This window comes from Trichogramma pretiosum, unplaced genomic scaffold (assembly GCF_000599845.2).
Source record: "Trichogramma pretiosum strain Unisexual culture from Peru unplaced genomic scaffold, Tpre_2.0 scaffold15, whole genome shotgun sequence".
NCBI classification, from domain to species: domain Eukaryota; kingdom Metazoa; phylum Arthropoda; class Insecta; order Hymenoptera; family Trichogrammatidae; genus Trichogramma; species Trichogramma pretiosum.
In genome coordinates this window covers 1426597-1444294 of record NW_019641686.1, presented here as the reverse complement: position 1 = coordinate 1444294, position 17698 = coordinate 1426597, and the positions used below count along the sequence as shown (strand labels likewise).

The 17698-nt window shown below is 35.9% G+C and overlaps 4 protein-coding genes across 5 annotated transcripts; 3 read left to right on the top strand and 1 right to left on the bottom strand.

Moving 5' to 3' along the window:
- Positions 1 to 26: 26 nt before the first annotated feature.
- LOC106650165 (cytochrome c oxidase subunit 6A1, mitochondrial-like) lies at positions 27 to 1055 on the bottom strand. Its single transcript, XM_014368036.2, has 3 exons — positions 870 to 1055; positions 290 to 435; positions 27 to 223 (listed from the first exon to the last, which is right to left on the bottom strand). The coding sequence occupies exons 1-3, from the start codon at positions 955 to 957 to the stop codon at positions 140 to 142; spliced, it is 318 nt and encodes a 105-aa protein (XP_014223522.1). The 5' UTR covers positions 958 to 1055; the 3' UTR covers positions 27 to 139.
- A 1077-nt stretch (positions 1056 to 2132) lies between these two features.
- LOC106650166 (40S ribosomal protein S21) lies at positions 2133 to 3442 on the top strand. The gene is made up of 4 exons (XM_023461213.1): positions 2133 to 2246; positions 2373 to 2431; positions 2706 to 2841; positions 3350 to 3442. The coding sequence occupies exons 2-4, from the start codon at positions 2382 to 2384 to the stop codon at positions 3413 to 3415; spliced, it is 252 nt and encodes an 83-aa protein (XP_023316981.1). The 5' UTR covers positions 2133 to 2246; positions 2373 to 2381; the 3' UTR covers positions 3416 to 3442.
- Positions 3443 to 4420: 978 nt separating this feature from the next.
- Positions 4421 to 11407, top strand: LOC106649975 (anillin-like). Of its 2 annotated transcripts, none has more exons than XM_014367719.2 (17): positions 4421 to 4898; positions 5717 to 5834; positions 5979 to 6155; positions 6236 to 6402; positions 6500 to 6661; positions 6826 to 7122; positions 7189 to 7399; positions 7716 to 8002; positions 8072 to 8287; positions 8359 to 8454; positions 8551 to 9106; positions 9176 to 9340; positions 9432 to 9661; positions 9741 to 9905; positions 9974 to 10196; positions 10274 to 10418; positions 10489 to 11407. In XM_014367719.2, exons 1-17 carry the CDS (start codon positions 4881 to 4883, stop codon positions 10589 to 10591), a joined length of 3336 nt encoding a protein of 1111 aa, XP_014223205.1. In that variant the 5' UTR covers positions 4421 to 4880; the 3' UTR covers positions 10592 to 11407. The 2 variants fall into 2 exon arrangements, with proteins under 2 accessions (XP_014223205.1, XP_014223207.1); XM_014367721.2 differs by having other exon boundaries at positions 4422 to 4898; positions 6898 to 7122.
- Positions 11408 to 11696: 289 nt separating this feature from the next.
- LOC106650215 (DNA-directed RNA polymerase I subunit RPA1) lies at positions 11697 to 17517 on the top strand. Its single transcript, XM_014368131.2, has 6 exons — positions 11697 to 12112; positions 12203 to 15628; positions 15711 to 15910; positions 15983 to 16699; positions 16776 to 17235; positions 17324 to 17517. Exons 1-6 carry the CDS (start codon positions 11929 to 11931, stop codon positions 17425 to 17427), a joined length of 5091 nt encoding a protein of 1696 aa, XP_014223617.1. The 5' UTR covers positions 11697 to 11928; the 3' UTR covers positions 17428 to 17517.
- The last annotated feature ends 181 nt before the right edge of the window (positions 17518 to 17698 follow it).

The window sequence follows — 17698 nt, the reverse complement described above, 5'->3', positions numbered from 1 at the left end:
CAAATAATGTGTATAAATCTTAGAAGTTAATTTCAATTTCAATATTTATATTTTTCCTATTAACAAAGCTTAGCAATTTGCATCAATTCATAGTAACATATAATATGACATTGCTGTATTAATTCATAAACAGTATTACTTAATGATCTTCATATCCATTGGGTAAGGCGTTAACATGTGGATTATGGAAGAAAGTTCTATTTCCATCACCCCAGGGAAATCTCTGAAAATTAAATTACATTTTTAAAAATTTTATAAAAATAATTATTTTAGTTCTAAATATTCCTACCTTAGAACGAATTCTCAAGTGTTCATACGGAATGAACTCTGGACGTTCAGGTTCTTCAGTATTGATATATACACTAGCTCCAGCAAGTCCAAGTACAACAGGTACAACATAGTAAGTTAAATTTTTCCACATTTTATAAGCAGCCACTGAAAATTATGAACGAAATGTAACAACTGCACATTAATTGTTATTAAATTAATGTTAATTCTGGAACTTTCTATTTCCAAGCTGTTTGGACATAAAAGAAGCAGTTATCATTACATTAAACTATCGCAGCAATATTTTAAATATAAACTAGTGTTCAACAACTATTTACTATTTCTTAAGTTTTGTTATGTAACTCTGTAATTATATCTCAACTTAAAATATTGACAAGAAACTTGCCAAATGATATTTCTTATTTAATAGCTATCGACTATTTTCATTGAATATTATTGAAACATCGATGTATGGGAGCAAAAATTCAAGAGGGTGCTAAAAGACAAAAATGTAGACGATAGTTGACGCGATGAGCCAACCTCATAATGTCGCTCGGCATAAATCAATACTGCAACAGCGTCGAATAGCAATATAAACTTACTGGCTTGCTTCGGATCCATGTGAGCGGAATAATTTCTGGACATGATTTTTTGGGTGATAGCACGACGAAGCAAAACAGCAGCAGCCATTTTCACAAATTTCTTGTTCAACCTTCAGAAAAATATATCAAATGTTCACAGATCACAAGTTTCAACACACTGCCAGCGTGAGAGCAGAAATGAAACGAAACTATGTTCTAGTTCCAATTACATCCGTGAACATATTAAATGGTCGACGAGTCTCACTCTGCAGCTACGTCTGAAAGTTAAAATCCCTAGAATCATTGCCTTTTTATTTGTTTTGTAAAAAATTTGATTATATATTTTAATTAATTAAACCAAGTTAACGGTCATACACGGTAATTGAAAAAAATTCCAATGAACACTTTTAAATATAATAAGAAAATTTAATTCGACATTTCAATTTTTAAAAGCGAATTCATTTACTTGTTGTAACAATGAGTCGATCAAACACGACTCTCGCCTAACTTCAATTCTCGCCTGCTGAGAAGTCAAAGCAAACACACTCACACATAAGCACGTATATGACACATGTGATTACAAGTGACTGTTACACGGGATCTCAACCACATTTTTTTGTCCTGCAAAAAATACTCTATGTCCATTTAAAATTTATTTCGAACCATATTAAACATAAAAAAACTTCTCCCTAAAGAACCAGACATACCCAATCAGTAGGTATTTAGTACCGAATTATTTTGTCCTCATTTTTTTCACTGATTAATGAAATTATCTTGAAACTTTGTAATTATCATCAGAAGATCGACATAATTATGTTTGTAGACTTGTTTCACCGTAATTGTCCAGATTTTCGAGTAAATTAAATTGATTGTTTTATTTTGATTTTCATAAATTCTATAAATCGATGCTGTTAAGGAAGACTAGCACGTTTACATTTAAAAATGTATAGAAACGTTCTACTCTTCCTTAACAGCGTCAAAATAAGCTATTCTGTAAAAGTTAAAAGTTAATTAAAGTAAGCTTATAAGACGATTCCGTGAAAACAAGACCACAAGAATAATGGTATCTCTCTGCTGAACGTTATATCGATATTTTAAGGTAATTGGTTCATTGACTCATTATTCATTGAGAGAAATTAGAACAAAATAATTAATACAAAATACTGACTAAGTGGGCGGGCATTCTAGACCCTTGAAACTAACAACATATCTTTTTTGTTTTCATTTCATAATTCCCGCCTCTTGTTTCACAGAGTTCTGCATATACTTAAGCTTCCTACAGCAACCGCTAGTCGAACTCAAAGCGCTATACCAATCTACTCTATACTAGTTAGCAGTGTTTCTCGCTCTCATGAGATCTTCCTTTCTAGTTTATTACTCCACCATAGAGAAACGCAGGTACGGAAAAAAAGTTAAAAAATGAAAAAATACAAATTAAATTGAAGTTTTTTTCACCGTTCTATTGCATTTATTCATTCAGCTACTAACTGTGATATTTATTTATTGATGAATTTGTGTTTTCAGGTATCCATAATGGAAAACGACGCCGGAGAATTTGTAGACCTCTACTGCCCCAGAAAGTGGTAAGAATCCCACGTGTTAAATAGTATATTATAAATTTTCATAGACACCAAAGTTATTTAGTTTCGACTCCTTTTTTTAAATTGTTTGTGATATGAAATGAAAATGAATTTTAATTGCAAATTTAGCGGGCCACGTGCTCATTTAAAATATTATTTAGGTTATGTCAAAAGAACTATTCACTTTCATGCTTAATCACTACGCTCAAATATATCGTTTATCTACTATCCTTTGGTATTCCTTGTGCATTGATTCATGTTGTATTATTTTATTTAGCTCAGCCAGCAACCGCATTATCCACGCTAAGGATCATGCCTCTATTCAATTGGCTTTAGTCGATCTTGATCCAGTCACTGGCCGCATGACTGATACAATTAAAATGTATGCTATCAGTGGATCTATCAGACGCATGGTGAGTTACAAGTACTTCAGAACTATTCTATATCATTCAGTTGGAGTGAATTTTACCATTTAAATTTAAACATTTTATCCAAGTTCAACTTATTTGTGAATGATGATATTTATATTTTTGATTATTTGTCTGAAAATAAGCAGTTGAGTTTCTTCCATTTAAAACAATTGATTACTCGTGATCTAAATATTAGGTATATGCTAAGAATATTGATTGAAAGTTGTTCAAGTTAATTAATTAGTTTAACTTTCTTTATTATTAAATAATTCTATAAGTAAATACATCATTAGAAAAACTTAACAATATTGTGTAAAGCATATATTTTCTACTCAAACTTGTAAAGAAATCTAAAAAGAAAAAATTATCATTTTACGATGACAAACTTTTTTGTACTCCAGATTTTCAATTTCTTTATACAACAATTTTTTGTAAAAGCTCATCAATATATTTTAGTAAACAAAATCATAATTGAACAAACAATTTCAACAGCCATTTTTTTGTGTTTCAGGGTGAGTCTGATGACTGCATTGTCAGATTGGCAAAGAAAGACGGCCTCTTGGATAAGAGATACTAAATAAAATGATTCTTCTTTAAGTTGGAATTATATCTTTTAATTTTTTATTTACCTTTCTTTCCCATCCTATGTGTAAATAATATAATAATACAATATGTTTACATGCACTGTCAAAGTGAATTTAGATTCCATGTTCAAATAGTTTGCTAATCAAGTATATAACTGAATATAATAGTGATCATCAATGGTATTGTGAAATTTTGACTAGCTAAGCATTTAAATAGATAAAATGTATGTTAAGAAGAAATTATATTAATGAATTTCATTAGCATTGTTGTTTCAAGTATTTAAGTCTTATATATCATTTTGTAAGCGAATACGACTTATTTTAAAGTACATAAAGTTTTAACGTGTCTTGCTATCGAACTTCGCGTGTAACTTAAATATGAATGAAGCGCAGTGCTGTATTTTTGTTTTCTTTATTATCCTTCATTAGTATCTTCTGTACACTTCGGACATCCACTGCATTGCGATTGGCCTACCGTGAATTTGAAATTCTTCTACGACGGCCAATCGGAGAACAGAATTTTAAATGTGTTTATGCAACCTACACGGATGCGGCAAGAAGCCCCACAATTGTATACAACGTTGTCAAATTTCGACGATCGTCCTTCGCGATCATAAGAACAGCATCGCACGCCCTTACGAGAAAGGCGTGAATTCTTTTTCAAACTCGATTTTACGGAAAAAAATCTTTGCAACTCGTCGACGCGATCTCTACAACGACATAAATATACAGACAGATACAGATGTGAGATGTAATCGGTGAAAATTCGAAAAAAGAAATCGCTCTTTGATTTTAAGCCGAGCTCGCAGGATGCTTTTATAAGCGTGGCTCATGGCAACGTTGTACTATTAATACATATACCGACACTCGGAATGCGCCGGTTATACACCCGGCCGGTGAGATATGTAAGTGCTGTAGTCGCGGCATTTTCTATATACGTGTATGTATTGTAACATCATACACATATTACATACAGCGCTTGTATACAGGATTCCCTTTCCCGTCTTCTCTCTGACAGATGTTTGGTTGGTCGAGTACTACGAGGCGGCAGCCACTACTACTCGTGCACGCTCGAATTTAAAATACAAAAGCACATAAGAGAGAGAGAGAGAGAGCAAAAGCGAACGACGGAACGAAAACCGTTAAGCGAAATCAAACGCAGTTAGTGCATTCGCCTGACAATACACACACCAGGCCCAGTACGCATTTTTGTGTACGCTAGTTTGCTGTACTGAAGTTCAGTAGCACACCAAACTGCAGCGAAACTCTTGTTTATTGTTTAGGACGATAAATTGTGAAAGTACTAGGTGAATAGCGAAATTTCCGTGGAAAGAGGCAGTGATAGACGGAGAAGTCTCGAGCGTGCGTTGAGTGGTTAAAAGGCACGCTAAAACAATAATACGCAAGGCTCCGCGGCCATATACCCCCCTTTGAGAGTTCGCCCAATAAACGAGAAAAATGGATCCATTCACTACTGTGAGTAATTGTTTATATGAACAATTTTTGCATGTGTAAATCGATTAAGTTTAATCAATTAATTAAGTAAATCAATTTTGTCATCGCTTTTAATCGACTTATGATGTTAATGGAGAGTAAGAGGATAACCGAAACTTGTGCATGCATGAATCACGATTTTTTTCTTTTATACAAATACAACGCTAAAAACTCGATTTTATCCTACATACGTCCGAGTTTTCGAAGTGTCTTGAAAACATTGCTAAATATTGTTCCGTCATAAAACAGTTTATAACTAAACAATTTTGGAGTTTTGCTTATTTTTCTTCTCATATTGCATATGTGCATTATATATACCGCGCTGCGTCGTACTTTCTGTGTACAATCTATTTTTATATTCGTCTTTACCATTAGGCGACGTATTCACAATTATCCTACTCATTGAACAAAATATTTTTATGCTGATGAGATGTTGTATTACTTGATATAATAAACGCATGAATTCTATAGCAATGAAAAACTTAGCATCTCAATTTTATTTCCCGACATCATTAATTCATTCATAATATTATGATTCATTGAGTTGATTATCACTTATCAGATTGAGCATATTCGTGTATAAACTCTGCTCGATAAATGTGAGCATAGCAAAGAGATTCAATATTAAGATTCTATGAAAAAATTTCGTGCATTCGTACAGCATGTAAATTTTTACAAAAGTATATGTTATGGCGGGAAAATCATCCGCGTCATAATATTAGTAGGTTAATAAGCGAACTCAAAGTAAATTGAGTTAGAATTGGAAAATAATTTATAAACATTTTTTATTGTTTTTTTAGCGTATCATAGAGCGTGCTAAAGCCAGGAGAGAAAAGCTGAATACTCAACTAGCTAACACTGGTCATGATGTGTCAAAAAGACCTCTCAGAGAAGCTAATATTTTATCTCAGGCTCCAGGTAATTAAAAAAAAACTCAATTCAAATTATCTCTTGCTTAAATATTGTTCGTCTAGCCAAAATTTCCAAATTGGTTTCAAAATATCAATTAATTATTTATTTACTTCACCGCACAATCAAAATTTGAACAATTTTTCTTTCAAGTTATTACAGAAACTATTTTTAAAAAATCGCCTCAAAAACAAACAGAAGTATCTGTTTCTCCAAAAGGATCTCCCGCTAAACTTGCTAGAAGATCTTCGCCATTAAAAAAAGAAGAAGATACTACAAAAGAAAATGTTACCAAATCAAAATTACAACGATTAGGAAAATTGTACTCTGGTAATTTTATTGTGTTGTCAAATTTAGCTAATGTATGAAATTATATATGTTAAAAATTGATCTATTCAAACTTTTTGTAGAAGACAAAGCCTCAGAATTAAGTTCGCCAATACATAAAAATGAAGAAAAATTCGCTGTGGAAGAAGTGAAACCTGGTAACAAATATAAACCTGCTAGATTGCAAAGATTAGCTGCCCTTGCTACTGACATCAACAGTTGGGAAGATGATTTATCTCATCCTACAATTGTAATTATAAATTTTATTATTTTTGACAATAACCTATCAATATAATTATATTGCTATTTTGACTACAATATTATAATTTAATTTGTTGATAATTTAGGAGAAAAAAACAGTATCTAAAGCTGAAAGAGTTCAAGCTCGAATGAATGAGCAAGTAAAAGGTGGATTTGAACCACAACCTAGTACAAGCGGACTGAATGGTTCTAATAAAAGTAACAGCCCTCTAAGACATAAACTGGATAAATCGGTTTTTGAAAATTTGGTAAAGATAACTTAAATTTTTGATAAACTATTCAAATTTTTATTGCCAATAAAATGTGGTGTCGGGAATTCCTGTATCTTCCTTTTGATTAGACAAAAAATCAGATAACAATTGATTGGATTTGATTTTGATTAATGCAGTAGTGTGTAAACAATGTTTTACAGGAAACACAGGGATTTACCCGATCCCCGCATAATTCCCGGATTGTGTATGATTACAATAAGAGTTGTTCCCAGGAATCAAAAAATTCGTCGAGCCAACAGCGATCACCAGTGAGGTCTCCAGTAAAGTCGCCAGTGAAGTCTCAGTTTTTGAGGAATCAACCATCGACCAGCAGCTATTCGAGAATCGACGAAAAACCCGCCGTTAATAGCAAACGCGCGTCTACGAGTCCCGTGAAAAGTAAAACGCCAGAGAAACAATTAACGAAACCGCAGACTAGTGGATCGAGTTCTCCAGCTGTTAGTAACACGCGCTTAAATTCGCGATTCGGTTATAACGGTTCACCTAAAAGTTCCCTCGTACAGTCGCCAGGTTCGGTGTTGAGTAAAGCGTCGATGTTTGAGACCAAAGGTTCAACTCCGAAGACAAAGGACCCTACCGAGATGACGTTGTCCGAGAGGAAGGCCCTATTTGAAAGGAATAAAGGAGAAGCTCTAATTCCCAAAGCGCCACTCACGATGTCTGTTCCTACAAATAAGCTTTTTGAAAAAGGGAAACCGTCCTCTCAGCACAACGGTAATTGTAAACTGTTGATTAAATTTTTTATAATATTTACATGTATAAAATTTTCTTCTAGTACCTAAGGCTTTTTACTTACAAAATATCTGCTTTTTTAATAAGTTTTTTTTCAGCACTAATTTTAACAGAAATTTTTGGGGATTAAGAAGATTATAAAATTAACTATTCTGGTTTCAAGATTCATTTTATTTAACGCTGTAAAACACTAGTCTTCTAATAAGTAGCATACAAATCTTTCGATTTATATTTATCATTGAAATAAGTTCGAAAAGAAATTGTAGATAGTTATTCAATTTATTTTTTTTTTACGTAGATAATCAGACGAGTTGGCGACCAAAAGTCGATACCGGACGCGCGGTAGAAGCTCAGCGTAATATTTTCGAACAAGGTAAACGCACCCAAGAATTGGAAAATGATATTTTACACAACGTTCAAGCTGAGCGTATGCGAGAACTTGAAATGCTAAGGAATCGATTCCATCGTCGTCCGGAAACAACTTCAGCTACCCATAATGCTGGATTGAGAACGAGCGAGAGCAGCGAAGGAAAGGGTTCACCTAAAAATTCTCTAGTTTGTCCAGTAAAGCCGACACCAGCCCCTGTAATTCTTATTTTTTATTTAATATATGGTTTTTTTTATAACAACACCGGTAATTTATGTATTTTACAGGAGAATTCTGCTCCTCCGCCTCCACCTCCTCTACCAACTATTAGACAAAATAGCCCTACAAAGACATCACCTTTCAAAAAACCTGCCATTTTAGAACCTAATTCAGGTTCGACGGAAACGGACACAGAGTACACCACTGAGAGTACTGAGCCCGAAACTGCAGCGTTAGACAATCCGACTGATACAGACATCTGCACAGAAGCTGAATTTTATCCAGTAAGTGTGACAATCTGGTTAAGAAGTTTTTACGAATTAAATAAACATTAGCTTATATTATGTTATGCTAGAATGATGAGTATGAGAGCGATGATGATATTGGAAATACAAGTCTCGGCCGCAGTATTTTAAGAGCTGTAAGCCAGCAGACAACACTTCATAAGAAGGTAAATTATTTATTCATTGAAACAAGTTTACCGGTTTTTACCAATTTTTATTTGTAATATAATTTTTTTTTAATGTGAGAAATCATTAAATTGCAGAGATCAATAGAACCTGATCCAGACAGCACAACGTCTGATATTTCAGTGCTGGATGAAATGGATGAGTATCTCGATGAATGTCTTGCTCTTCAAGGTTTCGACGAAGATGGACCAACACCACCTAAACTCAACAAAAGTACTAAGAGTCCTTCTGCTATTTCTAATAGCTTCAACTATTCGCATGGGTACAAATCTCCAAAAGTTCCCACTCCTACAAAATCACCTCAAACGTCATATAATCCCGGGAATGCCTATAATTCTCCTCTTGTACATAGTGTCAGCATGTACAGAAAAATGAAAAATCAAAATGTTAAATCACCTGTTCGAGTAATAACTCGAGTTCCGGAAGTTGATGGTACTACTTCGGATTCTGCAGTCGATGAAGTACAAGAAGCTGTTTTGGTTCAAGAAAAAGTGAGAAGATTGCTGGATGACGTTCAAAAGCAGAATACTATAATTGGTCAAGCATCTCAAGCTTTGAATTTGTGTATTTCGACAATAGAATTCACAAACTCTCAAGAGCAAGTTGAAGGGGAGAGATTACTCTTAGTTGCATGTAAGGTTTTGTAAATTATCATTGACGAAATGAAAACTATCCTTTTAACTTCAAATTTTTATTTTACAGCTCAACGGAGGCAAGCTGCGTTGAACGAAGTGCAACGTTTGAAAGTTGAAGGATCGTTGAGGCCCGCTGTTCCTGGTACTCCTGAAATTCAAGAGAGTGGTTCTGTAACTATTTCAGCAATTACTCTACCCTTGAAAAAAGATTTTTACCGTAATCAAGAGGAAGGTAATATAGTTTGAATTTTATTAAACTTAACAAAGTAATACAATCCATTAAAACACGTACAATTTAACATGTTTTTTTTTAAACATTTCAGATACGTGTTTACATTTTGTATGTCTTGTGCGTCATTTAGAAACAGTACTAGCCACTCCAGTTGTTCAGGCTCATCCAGGAGACTCTTGTGTACGTTTCCCGTCAACGTTGAAGTTACAAGATTTATACAGTGACTTCAAAGTAACAATTGAAGTTTATTCATTACAAACTCGGGCTGAAATCCTCCCTCATGATATTAAATATCATATTCACTCCAGTGGTAATAAAAAGGTAAATAAAAATGATCGATGTTATAGACTAATTTATAGTATGGTAGTTGAAAAAACACAAATAATTGATGATTTTTCAGTCTGGGAAAACTCCTAAAAAAACTAAGCACGAGAACAAGTTAGTAATGCCTAATCTTCACAGCCCAGCTGGTGCCTCAGCAACAAGGACAACTTCATTCTCTTTATCTGGTTATATGATTTTCAGTTTAACAGAGGTTCAAAGACACCAATTTACCTTAAACAAGGTTGGCATTGATGAAAAAAATCCAAGGTAATTAAATGTTTCACTACTAATTACTATTATTTTTTTCAGGTTCCATTTTCTTCCCCATTAGAGGGTCGCTTACAGATGCATACTTCGTGCGAACTGCAAGTATCTGTTGATCACCGAGGATTTTTAACCATGTTTGAAGATGTATCGGGTTTTGGAGCTTGGCATCGTCGATGGTGTTTACTTAAAGAAGGGACAATTTCTTATTGGAAATATCCCGATGACGAACGCAAGAAAACTCCTATTGGCAGTTTAGATTTACAAAGTAAGTCTTTTTTTACACATTTTTCACAGAATTTTTGAATTTGGAGTATTTTTATAATAAAAATGGAAAAATTACAGCTGTAACAACTACTAACGTGAATTTGGTATCACGAGAAATTTGTGCAAGACCTCACACATTTATGTTGGAAACAACGAGGCCATCTGAACCAGAAGATGCAAACAGTCTCATAATGGTATTGAATGGATCAACAACAACTATAAGGTATTCATTCGATCTCAACAATACAATTTTTTTAAAATTAAAACTCATTATATTTATCGTTCGCTTTCAGACACCTGTTAGCAGCTGACACAAAAGAAGATCGATTAGAATGGTGTGCTAAGTTGAATAAAACTTTGCATCTAATTCGAACTTGGGGAGGCAATTCGACGTAAAGAAGTAATATAAGATGATCGATTTGCTCCATTTTTTTTTATTTACTATAAGAAAAATATTAATTTATATATCCTAGACAAAATGAAAAATGTAGGTATCGTTTATACATTATTTTTGATGATGCTGCAAAGATAATTGATGCAAAAATAAATACATAATTGTAGATTATTTCACGACTATACTATTTAATAATTTTAATAGGATTTAGCTTAAAACATATATACTTCAAAGCTACATAAGACTTACTTTCGGCAAGTTTAAAAGATACGCGCTTTTGACAAAAAAACGTCATTTGTAGTAAAAAAAATTGTCGTTCATCACAATTAAGAATCTTTAATTTTACAATCGATAAATATTCGGTTAATGCGCTGGTAAAATAATTATTTAGAATAAAAAATTAGAAGCATTGTTAACTTTGAGAAAAATGGAAAATTGTATTCACCTGTTTAAAGGTAGTTTTGGTATTTTTTACGAATTGAGGATATTGGTTAAAACTGAATGTATATTCTACTATTAAAAAATTGTACATAGAACTAATTTACTTTATTTACAATGACATGATTAAAATAATTAATATATGTTGATTTATGTATATTACTGTATGAACTCTAATTGAATGATATATTATTACACATACATAGTTTATGCATATATGTATTAATACATATATTGACAATTAAAAGCTTTTCCCATGCTATAATTAATATGCTATTCGTTTGTCTATGGTAAAACAACAATTTCTTAGTGTATTAGTAAAAACTTGTATTAAAGTTGTAAGAAATTTGACCAATAAATCTGATAGTCATATGAGAAAATCGTAGTTGTTTTTTTTTTTTATAAATCAATATTTAGTCCCCTTTTTTTTCAAATAATATATCGATTTTTTATGATAATTTTGGGAAATTCAATTTTCCGAGTTTTTTTTAATAATCATCAATTATTTTAGTAGAGATAACACTGAACTGATAACATGGAAAAAATTACATTGTAAGTCGGTGAAAAAATTTCGAGCTCTTTGAACGAGTGTTCAGAATGTCAGACGTAATTTTCGAAATTGAGACGTAGAAGCGCCACCAGTATTTTTCGATATGCTTTAGAACACGAGCAGTGTGCAGGCTGCACGCAGCAAGACATAGCCGCTTCATCGTTGAATTGAGTTTGACCTCAGACTTCAGAGTCGAACGCTGGCAGTGATTATAACCTTACAAAGTCACGTGTACCCGGTAGCTGCTTCTGAAGTATAATTTAATCGTTAAAAGGCTAGTTTTATAAGGAGTGATTTCTCATTTCTGAAAGTTTTTCTCATTTGTTCATTCGTACAAGAAATGTTAATAAAATGAATAAAAATCCAAGACAAAACGGCCGTATTACGGCGAAACATATCGAGCTAACAAATCTTAAGTTTTCTGTTTTGACTGAAGAAGATATTAAACATTTAAGTTGTAAAAAAGTTACCACCCCTGATTCATTCAACAGCTTGGGACATCCTTTACATGGAGGCTTACACGACCCACATTTAGGTAAGTTGACTTAATTTTTGCTTTTGAATTTTTACCTGACCATTACTATTAATGTTACTGGACTAAAAACTTAATGATTTATAATTTTAGGTCCACTGTCTGAAACATCAGAACCATGTAAAATCTGTAATTCTAATGTATTTAAATGTACTGGTCATTATGGTCATATTGAATTACCAATGCCTGTTGTCAATCCAATGTTTCATAAGGCTTTACAATTAGCATTGAAAATTTCATGCTTGAGCTGTTATACTTTTCAAATGGAGCCTTATCAAAAAGTATTACTTGCTTCTAAACTGAAACTTCTTAGAAAAGGTTATATTACGAAAGTAGAGCAATTTGAATCAGATGCAGCGATTTTTGCAGGAGTCCCATTAGACAAAGATTGGAAGAAAGACATTGAACTTGTTGAAAATCTCTTTCAAGAATACATTCAAAGTATCGATGACAATGCCAAATCTAATAACTCAAATATAATCACTGAAGAACCTGATTGTCTAAGTAACAAAAATATGTACTCTCTGTGGTATGATTGCATAAATAAATCTATGAGTAAGGAAAAGTCAAAGGCAACAGATAAAGGCACAAAAGATGACAAGAAATGCAAAAACTGTAAAGAGAAGTTATGGGAAATTAAAGTTACAAGAAATAAAATTAGAAAAAAATATATAAACTCTGATCAATGTTTACCAGTTATGCCAGATGAGTCAAAAAAAGTTCTTAGAAATTTATGGGTAAATGAAAAAGAAATAATGAGACTCATGTTTCCTTGCCTAAACAATATAACCATTGAATATCCAACAGATATATTTTTCTTCAGCATAGTACCAGTATTACCATTAAATGCTCGACCTGTTAACTATATGAACGGTAGTTTGATCGAGCACCCTCAAACTCAGATCTATAGATCAATCATTGTTAACTGTTTAACTCTGCGCAACATAATTCAAGCCATTAAAGATGGAAATACCGATCAGCTTCCGGAGTATGGAAAAAAGGCATTGAAAGAGACCAGAGGGGAGACAGATATGGAAAAACTGCACAATGTCTGGACAGAGTTGCAATCCAATGTTGACCATACGGTCGATAGAGACATGAGCTCGACCACCGAATCAGCAAATTGCCAAGGTTTGAAGCAAGTGATAGAAAAGAAAGCTGGCGTGCTTCGCATGCACATGATGGGCAAGCGTGTGAACTTTGCAGCGCGCTCGGTCATCACACCGGACCCCAATCTCAACGTCGACGAGATCGGCATCCCCGAAGCGTTCGCCACAAAATTGACGTATCCGGTGCCGGTGACGCCCTTCAACGCTGCCGAGCTGCGCCAAATGATCCTAAACGGTCCGAATGTTCACCCGGGTGCTACGATGATCGAAGAAGATGGCTTCGTGAAGCGGCTGAGCTCCACGGACGCGGCACAGCGCCAAGCCCTGGCCAAGCGACTGCTCACCGCGGACGACAAACCCAACAATACATTCAGCACACCGAAGATCGTCCATCGTCATCTGCAGAACGGGGACATACTGCTGCTGAATCGTCAGCCCACCCTGCATAAGCCCAGTATAATGGGCCACAAGGCTCGAATTCTGCGAGGTGAGAAAACCCTGCGTCTCCATTACGCCAACTGCAAGGCCTACAACGCCGATTTCGACGGCGACGAGATGAATGCCCACTTCCCGCAAAACGAGCTGGCGCGCGCAGAGGCCTACAACATCGCCAACGTCAGCAATCAGTACCTCGTACCCAAGGACGGTAAACCGCTCAGCGGTCTCATCCAGGATCACGTTATCTCGGGCGTGAAGCTCACTTTGCGCGGCAACTTCTTCACCAAGGGCGACTACATGCAGCTCGTCTTCTCAGCGCTGTCGGACGTCCCGGGCAAGCTGAGCCTGCTGCCACCAAGCATCATCAAGCCCGTGCAGATGTGGTCGGGTAAGCAAGTCATCTCCACCATCATCATCAATCTGATACCGCGGGGCCAGGCCAAGATAAATCTCGACGCCACGTCCAAGATCGGCGCCAATGAGTGGCAAGCGGCTAAACCGCGCGAATGGAAGTGCGGCACAAAGTTCGACAATGCCAACACCATGTCCGAGGCCGAGGTCATCTTCCGTGACGGCGAGTTGCTCTGCGGCGTGCTCGACAAGAAGCACTACGGTGCGACGGAATACGGTCTCGTGCACTGCGCCTACGAGCTCTACGGCGGCACTACGTCCGGCAAATTACTCAGCGCCTTCGGTAAGGTGTTCATGGCCTATTTACGAATCATAGGCTTTACCCTGGGCCCGCGCGATATTATCGTCACGAGTCGCGCCGACGCGAAACGTGCCAAGATCATCGAGAAATGCCGAAGAATCGGCAAGAGCATTCACAGATCGATCTTGCAGCTGCCCGAAGACACGCCTGACGAGCAAGTCGCCGCCAAGATGGAAGAATCTTACTCGACAAATCCAAAATTCCGCAACACCGTCGATCGCAAGTACAAAACCAGTCTGGATGAATTCACCAATAAAATCAACAAAACCTGCCTCCCGCAGGGCCTCATACAAAAGTTCCCTGAAAATAATCTCCAACTGATGGTGCAGTCCGGTGCCAAAGGTTCCACCGTCAATACTATGCAGATCTCCTGTCTGTTGGGGCAGATCGAGCTGGAGGGCAAGCGTCCACCTCTCATGATCAGCGGCAAGAGTTTGCCGAGTTTTCTGGCCTACGATCCAGCGCCGCGCGCCGGTGGTTTCATCGACGGTCGTTTCATGACCGGCATCCAGCCTCAAGAATTCTTCTTCCATTGCATGGCCGGTCGCGAAGGTCTCATCGACACAGCTGTAAAAACCAGTAGATCCGGTTACCTGCAGAGGTGCTTGATCAAGCATATGGAAGGATTGACGATTCATTATGACGGTACAGTGCGAGATTCGGACGGTACCCTCGTGCAGGTGGCTTACGGCGAGGACGGCCTGGACATACTCAAATCGCGCTTCCTTGATGACGGCCAAATGGACTTCTTGGTGAAGAATCGTCGTGCCGTCGTCGAAGACGAGCTGCTCGAGCGATTGAAATCTACGTCCGATGTGGACAAGTTCAGCAAACAAGCGCGTAAAATACGTAAATTCCAAAAGAATCACGGCGATCTTCTTCAAAGGAATCGCATCAGTCCGTTTCTCCTCTTTTCGAAAACCCAAGAACCCAAAGAAAAATATAAACTCAAAAGCTTAAAGAAGAGCGAAATTCCGGGAAGAAGTAGAGGTGCGAGTTTGCTTCTGGACAAATGGTTAAACTCCGACGATGCGACGAAAAATACGTACAAGGCGCAAGTTTATAAGAGTCCCCAACCTCTTATTGGCAAGTACAGACAGGATCTTCACTTCGGTGTACTGAATGAGAGTCAAGAAAAGTTAATCGACAATTATATGCAAAAGAAGAGCAAATCTATCGATAGAGATGACGTTAGAGACATTCTTTGCGCCAAAATCATGAAAACATTTGCTCCACCTGGCGAACCAGTTGGCTTGTTAGGTAAATTTAGCCCAGTTTTTTATTTGTTATCGTAAATATTATTGTCATAGCATAAAAAAATAACAAATTATTTTTGAAACAGCTGCTCAATCTATTGGAGAGCCATCTACACAAATGACCTTGAATACGTTCCACTTCGCGGGTCGTGGTGAAATGAACGTCACCCTTGGTATTCCCAGATTGAGAGAAATCCTCATGACGGCTTCAAAAAACATTAAAACACCCACAATGGATATACCTTTCAAAAAAGATTTACCTAATTTAGAAAAAATTGCCAACAGGGTATGAGACTGATTTAATAATATCAAATAAGTATGAAGAAATTTTCAATTTAATTATTTTGTGTCATTTTAGATAAAAAAGAGGTTGAACAGGTGCTATCTAGCCGATATTCTGAAAAATATTAAAATAGAACGCCAGCTTGAGAACGTGAACGGTCATCGAATGAAATATGAAATCACTTTGGAATTGCTGCCCTACAAATGCTACAAAAATGAGTTCGTCATTCATCCTAAGGATGCCATTGCCAAATTCGAAGTGTCTTTCATAAAAGGATTCCTAGCAATACTGAGTCCTATGGCTAAGAAAATTGGTGCGAACATACGCTTCAAGGACAAGAAAGTCAGCAGTAAAGCTGAAAACGCCATGCTCGATGATGAATGTGAGGATGACGATGACGATAAGATGAAAACTAAGCCTCGCGAAATGGATCTCGGTGAGTTGCACGAGTCATCGGACGAGGAAGAGATGGCAGAGGACGCGGACGCGACTCTGGCCAGATCGGTCGCAAAGCACCAAGAGAACCAAGAATACGACGACCCCGAAGATGAAGATATGGAAGAGGAGAAGGCAGACGCAGACGACGATAAAGAGAAGGACGAGGACGTGAAACAGTCACTAAACTCGTTGAATAACAACAATAACAACAACAACGACGAATGTACAGGGTCTTTGGAAGGGTCGGCGCGTTCTATCCAGAACAGAAAGGATGAGGTTAAGAAAATATGTCCCGAGATCATCGGCTACGATTTCGACGTTAAACATCACTCATGGGTAAAATACGAGTTATCGGTAAGTCAAACGAATACGAGTATTTTTTGAAATTCACGAAATTTCGTAACTAATTGTTATTTTTGTCGTTTTAAAGGTGGAGGTCAACGTGACAAGTTTGGACATACCGAAGATTCTGCGAGGTGTTGCTAAGGATTTAGTAATCTGGGAGGTTCCTAATATCAAAAAAGCTTACGTTGACCCAGATTCAAATGGCGGATTGATTCTAAAAACCGACGGAATCAATATTGAGCAAATGTTCAGGTATCATGATTACTTGGAGCTGAATAAATTGTACACCAATGACATTTATCAAGTATCCCAAACGTATGGTATTGAGGCAGCTAACAAAGTAATTCTCAAGGAAGTGAAAAACGTTTTCAATATGTATAGCATTACTGTTGATCCGAGGCATTTGTCTTTAGTGGCAGACTACATGACATTTGATGGTTCTTTCCAACCGATGAGTCGTAAAGGAATGGAAACTTCTGCTTCGCCTCTGCAACAAATGAGCTTTGAATCTTCTTTGCAGTTCTTGAGGCAAGCTACAGTTGAAGGTAAAATGTTTTTATATCAGAACAAGATAATCGAATAATTAACTAATTTTACTGATTGTTTTTTTTTTTGTTTTTTAATATAATTTAGGAAAACAAGATAATTTGATGACGCCTTCTAGTCGTCTGATGGTGGGCCAACCTTCTAAAATAGGAACAGGCTTCTTTTCTCTGAGGTCAATTTGTAGTAAATAGACTGTGTAGTGTAACTATTTATGACTATGTTTTTAAATTAATTTTGTAAATATTAGAAATATTTGTAATGATATTTTCATTAGTTAAATTTTTTATATTGTTGAATTTATTGAAATTAATAAATAATAACATGAATTTGTTGTAATTATAATATTTTGGAGTGTCATTATTTATCGAATTTAATGATTATTATTATTCAACTATAATTGAGCAATCAGAAACAATTTTTTTGAGTTAAATTTTATTTTGTATAAAAATAAAACAATGATCT

Bases quoted from the DNA above. Each gene is read 5' to 3' on its own strand.
- LOC106650166 (XM_023461213.1), top strand. From the start codon at position 2,382: ATGGAAAACGACGCCGGAGAATTTGTAGACCTCTACTGCCCCAGAAAG. The intron at 2,432-2,705 runs GTAAGAATCCCA...TATTTTATTTAG, and splicing joins CTCTACTGCCCCAGAAAGTG to CTCAGCCAGCAACCGCATTA. The intron at 2,842-3,349 runs GTGAGTTACAAG...TTTGTGTTTCAG, and splicing joins GTGGATCTATCAGACGCATG to GGTGAGTCTGATGACTGCAT.
- LOC106650215 (XM_014368131.2), top strand. From the start codon at position 11,929: ATGAATAAAAATCCAAGACAAAACGGCCGTATTACGGCGAAACATATC. The intron at 15,911-15,982 runs GTATGAGACTGA...GTGTCATTTTAG, and splicing joins TAGAAAAAATTGCCAACAGG to ATAAAAAAGAGGTTGAACAG. The intron at 17,236-17,323 runs GTAAAATGTTTT...AATATAATTTAG, and splicing joins GAGGCAAGCTACAGTTGAAG to GAAAACAAGATAATTTGATG.
- LOC106649975 (XM_014367719.2), top strand. The intron at 5,835-5,978 runs GTAATTAAAAAA...TTTTCTTTCAAG, and splicing joins TATTTTATCTCAGGCTCCAG to TTATTACAGAAACTATTTTT. The intron at 8,288-8,358 runs GTAAGTGTGACA...ATGTTATGCTAG, and splicing joins CAGAAGCTGAATTTTATCCA to AATGATGAGTATGAGAGCGA.
- LOC106650165 (XM_014368036.2), bottom strand. From the start codon at position 957: ATGGCTGCTGCTGTTTTGCTTCGTCGTGCTATCACCCAAAAAATCATG. The intron at 436-869 runs GTAAGTTTATAT...CATAATTTTCAG, and splicing joins CATGGATCCGAAGCAAGCCA to TGGCTGCTTATAAAATGTGG. The intron at 224-289 runs GTAGGAATATTT...TTTAATTTTCAG, and splicing joins ACTTGAGAATTCGTTCTAAG to AGATTTCCCTGGGGTGATGG.